The sequence below is a fragment of the Dipodomys merriami genome, unplaced genomic scaffold (genome assembly GCF_024711535.1).
Source record: "Dipodomys merriami isolate MVZ:Mamm:240054 unplaced genomic scaffold, mDipMer1.0.p SCAF_22, whole genome shotgun sequence".
NCBI lineage: Eukaryota > Metazoa > Chordata > Mammalia > Rodentia > Heteromyidae > Dipodomys > Dipodomys merriami.
In genome coordinates this window covers 14,459,534-14,474,082 of record NW_027203604.1, presented here as the reverse complement: position 1 = coordinate 14,474,082, position 14,549 = coordinate 14,459,534, and the positions used below count along the sequence as shown (strand labels likewise).

The 14,549-nt window shown below is 48.2% G+C and overlaps 1 protein-coding gene and 1 pseudogene across 1 annotated transcript in view; one reads left to right on the top strand and one right to left on the bottom strand.

Annotated features, from left to right (window-relative positions):
• Window positions 1-1,354: 1,354 nt before the first annotated feature.
• LOC138834962 (small nucleolar RNA U3) lies at window positions 1,355-1,539 on the bottom strand (annotated as a pseudogene).
• A 2,994-nt stretch (window positions 1,540-4,533) lies between these two features.
• CUNH7orf50 (chromosome unknown C7orf50 homolog) overlaps window positions 4,534-14,549 on the top strand; it is a 104,064-nt gene continuing 94,048 nt past the window's right edge. The window contains exons 1-2 of the mRNA XM_070033401.1: window positions 4,534-4,613; window positions 10,463-10,580. Coding sequence (XP_069889502.1) covers window positions 10,464-10,580 — 117 coding nt within the window. The 5' untranslated portion in view covers window positions 4,534-4,613; window position 10,463. The remainder of the gene's footprint in view (window positions 4,614-10,462; window positions 10,581-14,549) is intronic.

Here is a 14,549-nt window from a genome sequence, read left to right as displayed (position 1 = left end):
AGCGCCCAGGCCCAGAGTTCAAGCCCCACGACCGACAAAAAAAAAAAAGTGCACAGCAATGGCCCAGTATCAGAAAGGAATAGACATTGATATAGGAGATTTTTTTTTTAGGTTCACTAAATTTATTTTAAAAACCATAAAACGTTTCTTACAAAAGAGCATTACATTCTGCACACTGCTCTGAACAAATGCCAGGAACATGTGAACTATTGTTACTTTCCTCCCTGTCCCACCCCCGCAACTGTTTACAGTGACCACAAGCAAGGTGTTCACAATCATTACATAGGGGGAATTTTTTTTTAAACCACCAACAATGAACAAAAAATAAAATCCACTCTGCTGCTGTTTCAGAATTTCAATGTTAGTTTTTTATTGTTGTTGTTGGTTGTGGGGCTTGAACTCAGCCTGAGAGCTTGTCCCTCAGCTCTTCAACTCAAGGCGAGTGTCTACCACTTGAGCCACAGCACCGCTTCCGGTTTTCTAGTGGTTCATTGGAGATTTGGAGATAAGAGTTTCACGGACTTTCTTGCCCGGGCTGGCTTTGAACTGCGATCCTCAGTCTCAGCCTCCTGAGTAGCTAGGATTACAGGCATGAGCCACTGGAGCCCGGCTCAATGTTTTGTACACCACCCCCCAACCCTGTTTGTAAGGAACTAAAACATTACATCTGGTGAACAACAAAGATTTCACTGAGCCTCAAACGCAGAATACTACGAAGAAGAGGAATGTTGGCTTTTTAAGCAGAAGCAGATTAAAAAAAAAAAAAAAAAGATGCAGGACTCCTTCAGTTCTTCACTAATCTCAGAAAAACTTTCCAGAATACTGCTTCACACTGTTCTGCAGTAAATACTGTAAATTCTGTGCATCCTGAATCTGGTCCTGTGTTCCTGTAATGGTAGTGATCCAATCTTTGGATCCTTCTAAAGGCTCATCAATTTTTTTTTGGGGGGGGTCCAGTCGTGGGTCCTGAACTCTGGGCCTGGGCACTGTCCCTCAGCTCTTCAGCTCAAGGCTAGTGCTATACCACTTGAGCCACAGCACCACTTCTGGCTTTTTTTTCTTTTTGCTTATGTGGTACTGAGGAATCGAACCCAGGATCTCATGCATGCAAGGCAAGCTCTCTACCACTGAGCCACCTTCCCAGCCCAAGGCTCATCAATTTTGATCAAAGCTTCTGACTCATGACAGATTTGTTTAGTCCTTTGACCACCTTTGCCAATAATAGATCCAGCCAAATATTTGGGAATAGTTACTTGTGTAGTAATAATAGGTACACCAAGATCACCATATGACCTACAATTCCCTGCATAGGAATAATCATATCCAGAGCCACCCTGTAGTTCGTAAGCCATCTGCCCTTCTGATAGGCTCCATGTATCTATCGCAGAGTCCCAAGTTTCATCAGCACTAAAACCAACCATGCCATCATAGCGGTCTCCAGTTCTTCCTTTTCTGTCATAGGCCATTACGGTACTCTACACAATCAGTGAGGTTTCTCTAGTAACAAACTGCAGAAATGATCACTGAAAGTATAGTCTTAATGATATAGATTTTGTCAAGACAATTTACTTTTGTTCAAAAGGGTGCAATACCATCACTTTCAAAGCTAGGCAGGCACACCAGGCAGGGAAATCTGCTTGTTTTTTGTTTTGTTTTTGGTCAGTTGGGGGGCTTGAACTCTGGGCCTGGGCACTGTCCCTCAGCTCTTCAGCTCAAGGATAGCTCTCTTTCACTTGAGCCACAGCACCACTTCCAGCTTTTTCTGTTTATGTGGTGCTGAGGAATGGAACCCAGGGCCTCCTGCATGCAAGGCAAGCACTCTACCACTGAGCCACCTTCCCAGCCCTGTGGGTTTTTGTTTTTGTTTTTGTTTTTTGCCAGTCCTGGGGCTTGAACTCAAAAGCCTGGTCACTGTTCCTGATTGTTTTTGCTCAAGCCTAGTGCTCTACCCCTTGAGTCACAGCACCACTTCTGGCTGTTCCTGAGAGGTTTATTAGAGATAAGAGTCTCATGGATTTTCTTGCCTGGGCTGGCTTTAAACTGGTATTCTCAGGTCTCAGCCTCCTAAGTAGCTAGGATTACAGATGTAGGCCACCACTGTCTGGCTCTGCTAGGCTTTTTTTTTTTTTTTTTTTAAATCAGAGTCCAAACTGTCCCTCCTCCTTGTTCAGGAGTTAAGACTAGACTCACATCGATTGCCAAGGTTAGAAATGGGACTGTTCTTTAACTCTTATAAAAGATTTGAGTTACCTTTTATCCCCTCTTGTCACAGCTGGCTGGAAGCAGGATTGGGAATGGGGTAACTGACAAATAAAATATAGTTGGAAGAGGTTGATGAAGTCTGTGGGAAGCTCCCACTCAATCCGGGCCCTGGTGGTTCACGTTCACACCTATAATCCCCCCTACTCAGGAGGCTAAGATCTGAGGATCTTGGGCCGAAGCCGGCCCAGGCAAGAAAGTTTGTGAGACTTTGTCTGCAATTAACCACCAGAAATTCGGAAATGGTGCTGTGGCTCAAAGTGGTAGAGCACTAGCCTTGAGCAGAAGAGCTCAGAGATAACACCAAGCCTCTGAATTGATGGCCCACATTACCCCCCCCCCAAAAAAAAAAGACTCCCACTCAAAGGGATTTTCTTTTTAATTCTATTGATAAAGATTTAACTTCCTAATATGGCTAGCTGGTCACAAGTAGCATACCTGGTAGTTGCAGTTTATTCTTTTAACTCCTTTTAACATATTAATATTCCTAACATGGCTGGCTGGTCACAAACAGTGCAGATAATAGTTCCAATTGAAGTAAAAAAGCAATTCCAGCAAATATCAAAACCAGGAAATACCAGTATGTAAGATGGAGGCACTTTGGTTTGACAGAAAAGACTACTTTTTCTCACACCAGGGTAAAAGTTACAAGACACCAACTCAAAAAAGGGGATGGTGGAACACACCTGTCATCCCAGCTTCTGGGTAGGGAGTCAGTAGGGTTGTGATGCAAGCTAGCCAGGACACACACACACACACACACACACACAATATGTGAGGAGCTATCTGGGAAATAAAGCAAAAACTTGGGGCATGATTCAAGTGGTAGAGAGCCAGAGGAGCAAGTACAAGGTCCTGAGTTCAAATCCCAGCATGGCCTCTCCAATAAATAAAGGCCCAGAAACTATCCATAGAGAGGGAACCTAGAGAGTACCTGCCTATTCTGATATCTACCTTGACTCCACTCTCTCACCTAGCATAAGGGTTGCCGAAAGGAATCTCCCTCTGGCTCAGGGGAAGAGAATTTATTGAGAGGGAGAGACCAAACTGCCCACCTGCACAAGATGGAGTCATGCAGGACAAGAGAGCTTATGGCAGGAGGAGAAAGATTATATAGGGGAGAGTGGGGAGGGGTGTAGCCACAGCGAAGCAGAGGTGACCTCAAAGGATGGGGAAATGAGAGCCTGAGGGACCTCCTACTGCCCCCAGGCAGGACAGTTAACTGGTTTACAGGTGCTGGGTGGGGACTAATGGGGTTCATGGGCAAAAAAACAAGGAAAGGGGCCAGTTCTCCCCAGTGGGCCTAACACCTAGTACTACCCATATTTCTCGTGACACAGTCATCCTCTTTATTGTAAGTGTCTATAGGTCATGTGGCTTGAACTCAGGGCCTGGACCCTGACCTTGAACTTTTTAGCTCAAGAGTAGCACTCCCAACATTTCACCACAGTGTTACGCCAGGCTTTTGGTGATTAATTGGAGCTAAGAGTCTCACAGATCTCCTACCAGGGCTGGCTTTGTACGGTGATCCTCAGATCTCAGCCTCTTGAGTTGGGTAGAACGGTAGGCATGGCCACAAGCGCTCTGCTGCACCCTGGTATTTGACAAGACAACATTGGAAGTGGTTCTGTGCTCAAAGTGGTAGAGTGTTAGCCTTGTGCAAAAGCGCTCAGGGACAGTGCCCAGTCCCCAAGCTCCACGACCAGAAAAAAAAAAAGAAGAAAAAAAGCATTTTTTCTTTTCTTTTTGTTTTCTTTCTTTTTCTTTTCGTGGGCTTTGAACTCTGGGCCTGGGCGCTGTCCCTCAGCTCTTCAGCTCAAGGCTAGCGCTCTACCACTTTGAGCCACAGCGCCCCTTCCATTTTGGGGGGTGGGGTGGTGATTAATTGGAGATGATAGTCTCTCGGGGCTTTCCTGCCTGGGCTGGCTTCGAACTGCGAACCTCAAATCTCAGCCTCTTTGTGTAGTTAGGATTACAGGCGTGAGCCACCGGCGCCAGGTTCTAGTTTGCAGCTCATGCCTGCCCTGCGCATTGCGAAACGGGCGCAAAGCGCAGCGCGGCACTCAGGCTGCCGCTCGCCTCCAGCGCGCGCTCCGTCCCGGGTAAGTTGCCTTGGCAACCGGTGGCTTCCACTCCTGCTCCCGCAGCCAGAGGCGCTGAAAGATGACGCAATCACCCCGCGCCAGAACTGGACCTGCAGCTGCCACTTGCCATTGGTCAGCACGAAGATGGAGTCAACGGACCACCAATGGGAGGCGCCACGCGCCTGAAGGCGGGACTGGCGCGTACCTGAAGCGCCCGGCCTGCCGGAAGCAGGTGTCGCTGCGGACCTGGGCGTATGCAGACAGGCTCAGGTGGGTAAGGGGCCGTGACTGGGCGTTGGGGGCGCCTGGACTGCCGAGGAGACCCCGAGTCCCGACGGGCGCCGCGTGTGGGCACCGGGTTACCGCCTTCCACGTGGTCCACAGAGGCCTCGGCGCGGGACCCGGTGGTCGGCACCCGCGGGAGCCCGGCGGGCGGCGTGCGGCCCCGGCCGGCCCGGTGTGGACGAGCTGAGGGCGGTCTACAGGCCGGGGTGGGAAGGCGGCGAGCCCTAGTTGCCCACAAAGGTGTTGGCACTCCCTTTCTCTCTTAAGCCTGTCCCGCATTTCCATCTTCCATTTATTCATCCATTCATAGAATGGCCGCTCCTTGGGTTCCTCCTGTGTGTCGTGATTGCTCTAGGCTACGGGGCCACAGCTGTGGATCAGGTGGAGACCAACGTCGGACTAAAGTCCCATCTGCTTCTAGATGGGAGAGACCACGTGGTGATGTGAACCTTTGAGAAAAATCACCACAGGCGGACTGGGAAGGTGGCTCAGTGGTAGAGCGCTTGCCTTGCATACCTGAGGCCCTGGGTTCGATTCCTCAGCACCACATAAGCAAAAAGAAAAAAGCCGGAAGTGGCGCTGTGGCTTAAGTGGTAAAGCGCTAGCCTTGAGCTGAAGAGCTGAGGGACAGCGCCCAGGCCCAGAGTTCAGGCCCCACGACTGTACCTAAAAAAAAAACAAAAACAAAAATTCACCACAGGCAGATGGAAGGTGGAGAGGAGAAGCCGGGGAGAACATGTAGGAGAACTTGTGAGCTGGGGAAACACGTAGGCATACACCGAGGTGAGGGAGAGGCTGGGGCCCATTGAGGGGAAAGAAGCAGAGAGGAGGTTCCAGAGGTGGGCGCAGAGCATCAACGGGAGGGACCCTGCAGTTTCCAAGGGACACTCAGAGAAGCATTCAAGCCAAGGTGAGACTCGGATCTGACAGAGATATTTTAACTCTAGAAGGGTATGGGAAGTCAGCTGGAGGGGTAAGGCAGGACTAGAGATTAGTCTCAGAGAGACTGGCCTGGACCAGTGTACCCAGAGTATAGATAGTAGAGTATAGATAGTAAACACAAGTGATATTCTGGATAGCTTCTTTTGCTCAAGGTTGGCGCTGTACCACTTGAGCTACAGCTCTACTTCTGGCTTTTTGCTGGTTATTTGGCGCTAAGCCTCACAGACTTGTCTGCCTGTGTTGACTTCAAACCATGGTCCTCAAGTTTCAGCCTTCTGAGTAGCTAGGATTACAGGTGTGAGCCACTGGCACCCAGTGAGTTAGGATTGTTTTATCACTTGGCTGTTTATTGGGAGGACAGATATGGAGAGGAGATGGAACAGGAGCTGTCATTATTGTGTGTTAAGTTTGGGGTTATAAGTATGTGGGTGAGATACACAGGTATAATGTACCAAGTCAGCAGTATAGTTCTCGGAGAACTCTGAGAAGAGGCCTCATGATGGTGAAAGCTGAGCTGCTGTCACCTGGCCAAGTACCCTATGTGCCATGATCCTTAGTCACATGGTGTCCTTGTGGTAAAGTTGGTTGGGGCTAGGATTCACTTGAGTAAATGGGGTTCACTAAAGGGCAAGTTGCTCCAGGAGAGCAGTGAGAAGGCAGAGCTAAAGCTGGTAGAGATGGGGTAAGTTGCCTACAGTGATGCTGTGGTCAAGGGGAAGAGGCTATGCATTGTAAAGTGTTTGGTGTGGTGTTGGGGGGAGCTTGTGGAAGTTTCTCCAAGTGCCTCTGGGTCTGCTCCAAGCCTGAGGTTGTCTCCAGAGGGTGGAGGCAGGGAGAAGTTGGAGAGAAGAGTTGGGAGAGGTGAGATGAGGCCCTGTGGGAAAGGGGCTGGAGTGGGGACCAGGATACTGTTACTGAGCCCCATTGCACATGCAGGGGTGGCAGGTCATAGTGACTGAAAGGCAGTTGGGTTCTAGGGTGCCTTCGGTGCCCCCTGGAAGGACAGGAGGTGGGACTGGTAGATGGATGGGCTCCAAGCCCTAAATTAATACTCAAATAGGATGTGGGAGGGAGGGCATAGAGGAGAGCAGGATCTATGGGCCGAGTATTGGAGGCTGGGCGGTTTAGAATGTGGTTTTGGAGTAGGTCAATGTGGGTGTGGGGACTCAGACTCCATTCCTGGACACCCTTCACTGAACTCTTGGAAATCTGATGGTGGGCTTTTTCTCTACCCCTGCTCCTGTACAGTCCTCTTCCTCCACCCACCCAGCCCAGGGAACTTAGTCTCGTGCTGCTTTGTAGGATTTGATCCAAGTCAATTGGTGTTTTCCTGAAGGCCTGTGAGAAAACATAAGGTCTCTGACAGTGGTGAGTGGTACCACAGGTGTAGCTTATGGGTCCCAGCCCTGGCTGTAAACATACTGTCCCACTTTAAGGGTACACAAGGCTTTCACCAACACGCATCTCAGCACATGTATTTTCCACATCTTTTTTTTTGTCAGTCATCGGCTTGAACTCTGGGCCTGGGCACTGTTCCCGAGCTCTTCAGCTCAAGGTGAGCACTCTGCCACTTGAGTCACAGCACCACTTCCATTTTTCTGGTGGTTAATTGGAGATAAGAGTTTCACGGCCTTTCCTTCTCAGACTGGCTTTGAACCTTAATCCTCAGATCTCAGCCTCCTAAGTAGCTAGGATTACAGGTGTGAGCCACTGGCACCCGGCTTCTTTCTTTTCTTCAAAAAAGGGCACTTGAGCATTTCCATTTTAAGTTTATGGCATTATAGCCTTTAAGAGACTAGGGAGGTGACTCGGTGGTAAAGTGCTTGCCTTGCATGCATGAGTCCCTGGGTTCGATTCCTCAGCACCACATAAATAGAAAAAGCTGGAAGTGGTGCTGTCACTCAAGTGGTAGAGAGCTAGCCTTGAGCTGAAGAGCTGAAGGACAGCGCCTAGGCCCAGGGTTCAATCCTCATGACTGACCAAAAAAAAAAAAAAAAGTACATGTAGGGCTGGGAAGGTGGCTCAGTGGTAGAGTGCTTGCCTTGTATGCATGAGGCCCTGGGTTTGATTCCTTAGTACTACATAAGCAGAAAAAGCCTGAACTGGTGTTGTGGCTCAAGTGATAGAGTGCTAGCCTTGAGCTGAAGAGCTGAGAGACAGTGCCCAGGCCCAGAGTTCAAGCCCCATAACCAACCAAAAACAAAAAGTACATGTAGCTGGGTACCGACCGGGTACATGACACTGTGGCTCAAGTGGTAGAGCACTTGTCTTTAGCTGAAGAGCTGAGGGACAGTGCTTAGGCCCAGAGTTCAAGCCCCATGACTAACAAAAAATAAAAATAAAAATGTATATGTATTTGTAGAGTTGTGCAACTATCCCCACAACCTAATATTGGAATACTTTTCTTCCCAAAGACATTAGAATCACTTCCTGTCCTCCTGGCTGCCTTCATGCTCAGCACCCATGGGCTTCTTTCTGTTTGTATTTTACTTGAAATTATGGATATTTCCTACAGGTGGAATTATGCCATTATGTGGTTTTTCATGTCTGACCTTTCACTTAGCATGTTTTCAAGGTTCATCCATTTTGTAGTTGTAGCATGTGCTAGAATTTCTTTTTGGGGGGCTAAATACTACTCCACTGTATGGTTATATCACATTTGGGCATTTAGGTGCTCTGTACTTTCTGGATAGTCTCACATTATTGCTGTGAATATTTCCAGCTGGTCATGTGACTCTTCTTTGTATTCTTTGTTTTGTACATGCATCTAAGAGTGGAATTGCTGGTAGTCAGAGGGTAGCTGCTTATTATTAACTTCTGTTTTGTATTTTTTCTGGAACTAAGATTTGAACTCAGGGTTTTGCTTGCTTAGCTGGCACTCTTCCACTTCCATGCCTGCAGTCTGGCTTTTTGCTGGTTGGAGTTTCTCTTTTTCTTCTAAGCTGGCCTTGAACCACAGTCCTCTGGAGCTCAGCCTCCTGAGTCTTTAGGATTATGAGTGTGAGCCACTGGCATCTGGCAGCTGGCATGGTTTTTGTTTGTTTGTTTTTGTTTTTAATTGAGGAACTGCCCAAACTAGTTACCAAAGTGTCTGCACCATTTTACCAGTGGTGAACGAGGCTCTAATTCCCTACCGTCTCAATAATAGTTACCATTCTTTTTTCTTTTTTCTTTCTTTCTGGTTTTACTTTCTTGCCACCATTTATAACATAAAGTTTTAAAATTCGACATAGTACACTTTTTTCTTTTCTTCTGCTGTATATGTTTTTAGTGATCTAAAATACCAGCATGTTCACAAAGATTGACCCGTTTTCCTCCTCTGATCAGGGTTTTGGCCCAGGTTTAGTTAGTTTTTGTGTATGGTGTGAGGTAGGGATCCAAATTCCCTCTCTGACACTGGCTGTTCAGTTGTCACTGCACCTCTGAATTGTCTTGGCATCTTAGTTTGTCTTGGCATCTTAGTTGAAAGTCAGTTAATCAAATATAAAAGTAAATGATGTTTTCTAGGACAAACATTTGTTGTCCCAAAGTTAGGAACTACTGAAAGAAACCACTCAATAACATGGAAACGTCTTTTTCTTCTTTTTCACAAATAGACTTAGCCATTCCATTTTAAAATAATATTCCCGGAATGAGTGTAGATTTAACTTTTTTCATACCTAGTGTGTAAATATTTGCTGAACTTTTTTAGTTCTCTGATGAGGTGGCTTGGTGCCTTCAGTGCCCCTGTGTCAACAGTCCTATTCTTTCAAGATTTCTTATTATATGGCTAATTGAAATTTGGAGCCTTTGGCTTCAGATACTTTTTAAAGTAAGGCTTAATTAAAGACCATGGGGCTTAGAATTTTCTGATTCCAGAATAGTCATCAACTTTCAATGCACTGTAATCTGGCAACGCCATGTGGGGCAGGGTCCCCCAGCTCATGCTCTATGCCCGCTCCTGGCTCTCTCCCAGATTTGGCCCAGCTTGGTCTCCAGGGAGGCCTAGTGCTTCTGGGTCTTTCCATTACCAACATTCTCTTTTATTTATTTGTTTTTGGCTTTACTGGGTTTGACCTCAGATCCTCTCTCACTTGCTAGACAGTTGTGCTCTCTATCACTTGAGCCAGTTCCTTATCCCTTCTTTGCTTCAGTTATTTTTCAGGTATGGTCTCTGTTTTTGCCAGGCTGGCCTCTGATCACAATCCTACCTCTGCCTCCTGAGTAGCTGGAATGATAAGCATGGACCACTGTGCCTGGCCTCTTCTATTTTTATTTATTTTTGTGCTGATACTAGGGCTTGAACTCAGGGCCTCATGCTCTTACTTGGCTTTTTTTGTTGAAGACTGGTACTCTACCACGTGAGACACAGCTTTACTTCTGGATTTTTGCTGGTTGATTGGAGATAAGCCTCATGGACTTCTCTACCAGGCCAGCTTCCAAACATGATCCTCAGATCTCAGCTTCCTGAGTAGTGAGGATTACAAGTGTCAGTCACTGGTGCCTAGCTGTACTTGACCTCTTTTAACTTACATATATTTAGCATTTAAAAAATAAAATCCCTTAGCTCTGATGGTTCACACTTGTAATCCTAGATACTCAGGAGGCTGAGATCTGAGGATTGGGATTCAAAGCCAGCCCAGGTAGGAAAGTCCTTGAGTCTCTTATCTCCAGTTAATCACAGAAAAGGCTGGAAGTGGTGCTGTGGCTCAAGTGGTAGAGTACTAGCCTTGAGCAAAAAGAAGCTCAGAGAGAGAGTATCCAAGCCCAGAGTTTCAGCTGCAGGACCAGCAAAAAAAATAAAATAAAATTTCTTTGTATTTGTGTTATTGTGGGAGTGTACTCTCCCCCTTTGTTATGATCTGTGTCCTAAGGTCTCATTTCCTCATTTAGCAGTGTGTTCTGTCTTGCAGGATGGCAAAACAGAAGAGAAAAGCTCCTCAACTGATGGAGAAAAAGAGCAAAAAGCAAAAGAAGGAAGGGGCAGCAGTAGCTGAGGTCAGGCTTCATAGGCAGAAAGCCAGCTCTGAGGTAAGGCCCAGTGCCTCTGTGGTGCAGGCCTGGTACAAGCTACAGGGGGACCTTCTCAGTGTTTCCTCAGGTGGTTGTGGGACAAGAGGGCTTCAGGTAAGTGGGAGGAGCCTCACTTCAGCTGCCATGTCTACAGGCTGCTGTGTGGCCCAGTGAGGGCCCAGGAGGGTAAAGCCTGCATGTGGCCTGGCCTGTGCTCTCTGGAAGAGGCTTTGGAACAGAAGGGGACATTGTTTCTTACTGTGACACATGCCAGGGGTAGGATCTGGAAACCAGAGTATGAAATCTCACATGTAATAGTGGTTGGGGTGTGGCTCAAGTGGTAAAGCACCTGGTCCTGAGATCAAACCCAGGTACTAGAAGAACTGTTCACATGTAGCACAACATGTGCTAAGAGTGTGGGCTCCACCACTTGTTGGGTGTAAGCAGTGGAATTGAGTGGCCACGAGAGTGTGCACTCTCTTCTTGTCTGTGTCACGGGCTTTGTCCCTACCCTGGGCTCTGGCCCAGTCTTCCTGTGTGATTTTTAGGTTTCACTGTGCAGTGCTTATCTGCTTAGTTCACAGTGGTACCCTTGCTGTTCCAGCTGGTGTTTTGCAGTGGTCCACCCAGCTCAGTGACCACACATTGTGTCTGCCAGTCGACATATGGCGAATCCCAGGAGGTGTCCAGCAGGGTGCCCCAGCGTGGTACTGGCTGGCCTCTGAGGCTTGTGCCCACATCTGGGCTGAGCCCAGTGTCCTAGCAGGACGGGGACTGGGATGGGGATGGCGATGGGGACATGGAGGGCTTCATGCTGGTGGTCATCCTATATCCTATGTCCAGATAGATGTGTACGGTAACCTACTATTACAAATAACCAGAAAAGAAGTTTATTCTATCAGTTTTGAGACTGATGTGATTTGGGTGTGTATGTATAAATACATACATATATACATATAGATACAGAACCCAGGGTCTGGTGCATAGGCAAGTGCTCCACAATTGAGCCTCTTCCCCAGCCCCACAAAACACAAACTGATAGACCTGCCATTAGATGATGACTTGCTGAGGCTCTTGCCTTATCTTGGAAGGAAAGATCGGAGTAAGCATGCTGCAGTGCCACTCCAGTGTTGCCAGCTGGGCCTTTGTGTGGTACCCAGAGGGATCATTATGCTGGAATGTGCATGCCTGAATAGGAAGGCAGAGCCCCATCCCCTTGACTGGTGCCTGACCAGATTTTGCATGTGCACAGGTTGATCACTAGGACTCTGTCCATCTAGGCCACCCTGAGCATCCCTTGCACAGAACTGTTGGTTGGGCAAGGCCTATGGCATGAGAATGGGTAGTACAGGAGGTCTGTAAAGCAGATAAGCCTGGCACCTCTGCCTCACCCTGGACTCCCCATGGCTCTGCACCCCTGGGGACCAGCAGCTGTATGCACAAGGTACCTTGATCACATCTGCAGAGGCTCCTGGGAGACAGGGCAGCACGGCACCTGCTTCCGTGCCTTGCTAAACTCGTTTAGCAGGCCATTAAGTTCTGTTCCTAGCATTGGTTCTTCCTGGTTCCTAGATTCCAGATGGAGGGTGACGTCCCACAGCCCCTGGAGTCTCTCCCAGTGCTCCAGCCTCTGAGGGCAGAGCTGTGGTCCTTCCTCCTTTCTCAAGACTCTTCTGGTTTCCTGAAAATGATCTGCATGAGTCACTGGGGAGGTTTTTAATTTATAAAACCTGTAGCTTTCTTTTCTTTCTTAGCCATCCCTCCTTGCAGCTTCCTGCACCCAGACCCCTGACCCCTGGAAGGACTTACACAGAGGCTCTGGTTTAGGGTTGATGGGTTATATGGCCAAGGTTAAAGTTCCTGCCCAAGCTCAGAATTGAGTGATAGGCATTCTTTTTACTTAAGTTCAAGTTATTTTTTTTTTAATATGTGAGTATTTTGATTACTAAAATGCATTTTGAAGTTGGGGGTCATAGCTCCTACATATATAATCCCTGCTACTCAGGAGGCTGAGATCTGAGGATTTCGGTTCAAACCCAGCCCGGGCAGGAAAGTCTGTAAGATTATCTGCAGTTAACCACCAGGAAACCAGAAGTGATGCTGTGGCTCAAAGTGGTAGAGCACTAACCTTGAGCCAAAAAGCTCAGGGACAGTGCCCAGGCTCTGATTTCAAGTGATACAACCAACAACTCCCCATCCCTGCAAAAACAAACAAAAAATTGTATTGAGACTAGATATAGTGGTACCTGCTTGCAACCCCAGCCATTCTAGAGGTAGAAGTAGGAGGATTATAGTCCATGGCCCGCCCAAGCAAAAGTGTGAGACCTATTTGAGAAAACAAACTAAAAAGCAAATGGGCAGGGACATGGCTCAAGTGATAAAGCTTCTGCCTTCCAAGTGGAAGGTCCTGGGTTCAATCCCTAGTATCAATAACAGAAGAGTAAAAGGCTGGGAATGTGGCTTAGTGGTAGAGTGCTCACGTAGCATTCATGAAACCCTGGGTTCCTCAGCACTCATAAACAGAAAAAGCCAGAAGTAGCGCTGTGTCTCAAGTGGTAGAGTGTTCGTCTTGAGCAAAAGAAGCTCAGAGACAATGTCCAGGTCCTGAGTTCAAGCCCCAAGACTGGCAAAAAAAAAAAAAAGTGAAAGTATATGTTGAGTAAGAGAAATTTGGAAAAGGAGGGAAGATGAATGTGTTTTGCATGCTTCCAGCATGGAGCTACTTGTAGATTTGCAGACTGTGTTTAGGTTTGTGACCACAGGTATTGAGAAGTGGCCTCTGGTGAAACAGCGGGTGGTCCACTGATCTTGGGGGGGTGGGGAGGCGGCTCATGGGGAGTTGTGGTTTGGCAGGCTGGCTGGCAGAGGTCATAGACGCTGTCCTTGTGGATAGAGTGCAGGAGCCTGGGTGAGTTCTCAGGCTGCCAGGCCTGCTTCTTGGTATGGTCTCTGTGACTTGGTACTGTGGCTTGCGGGCATATTTATATCCTCAGACCCCCTTCTTGTCTTTTGGGGAGCCAGTCTTCCACCAAAGTGGAGGCTATCCTTCCCAACACAGGTGCCGACCTCTGCTGCCAGGGCGCTAGTCTCTGGTTTTCATGGGAAAGGATCAAAAGGAGGTGTCAGGCATATTTTTTAGAGGAAAAATATGGAGAACTTAGCCTAAGTGTTAGAGCAGGGTGGGTGGCAAGGCCTGGTGGAAAAGTACAACGGTGGTCCCCTCCAGTCCCCCAATGGCTGCCAGTGAAGCTCTGGGATCTGCTGCGTCCACTCCCAGTAATGTCTATCTGTAGAACACAGGCCTGTGTGTCCACTTCCCACAGTCCAGTGTTGTGTGCTTCTGCCAGCACAGCGGACATGTCCCCATGTCCTGGAAATTTCATCGCCCCTTGGGGAGTGGTTTCCATGGAGTCTGGTTCCACTTGGGCCTGTGGGTTCAGTCTGTTAGCAGCCTAGACTGCATGGGGCTGCAGCCTTCCCTGCCCTGGCGCTGAGGTCTGGGGCGTGGCAGGGGGGGCATTTGTGGGGCAATATAGGCGCTTTGGGATGTCCTTGTCAGGAGCGTTGCTATGGACGTCCTGCCTGTTGTCTTGGTGACTGGATTCCTGGCAGCTGGTCTTAGAAAGGGTCTGGCACTTGCTCTTTCTCCTCTTCAGTGCTTTGCAGGGGCTTCCTGGCGCTGGCAGGCTGGAGTCTACAGGATTTTCTTCCTCTGGGGTGATTCCCTGGACGGAAAGTCTCAGGCTTTGCCCTGAGCCCTGGGAAACTCTTCTGATGAGCCCAGTTACTTGAACTGAATCCTCCAGATCCAGTTCCTGTTGCAAAGGGCTGTGAGGACTGAGATCCACCTGACCCTGCAGAGTGCCTTCCCCCCTCCCCTTTCCCTGCCAAGGACATAAGTCCTGGGCATCATGTTTCTTTCCTGGACACTGAGCCACATGAAGGGAGATAACACCATGACACCATGCCTCACCAGGTGTCTGCAGG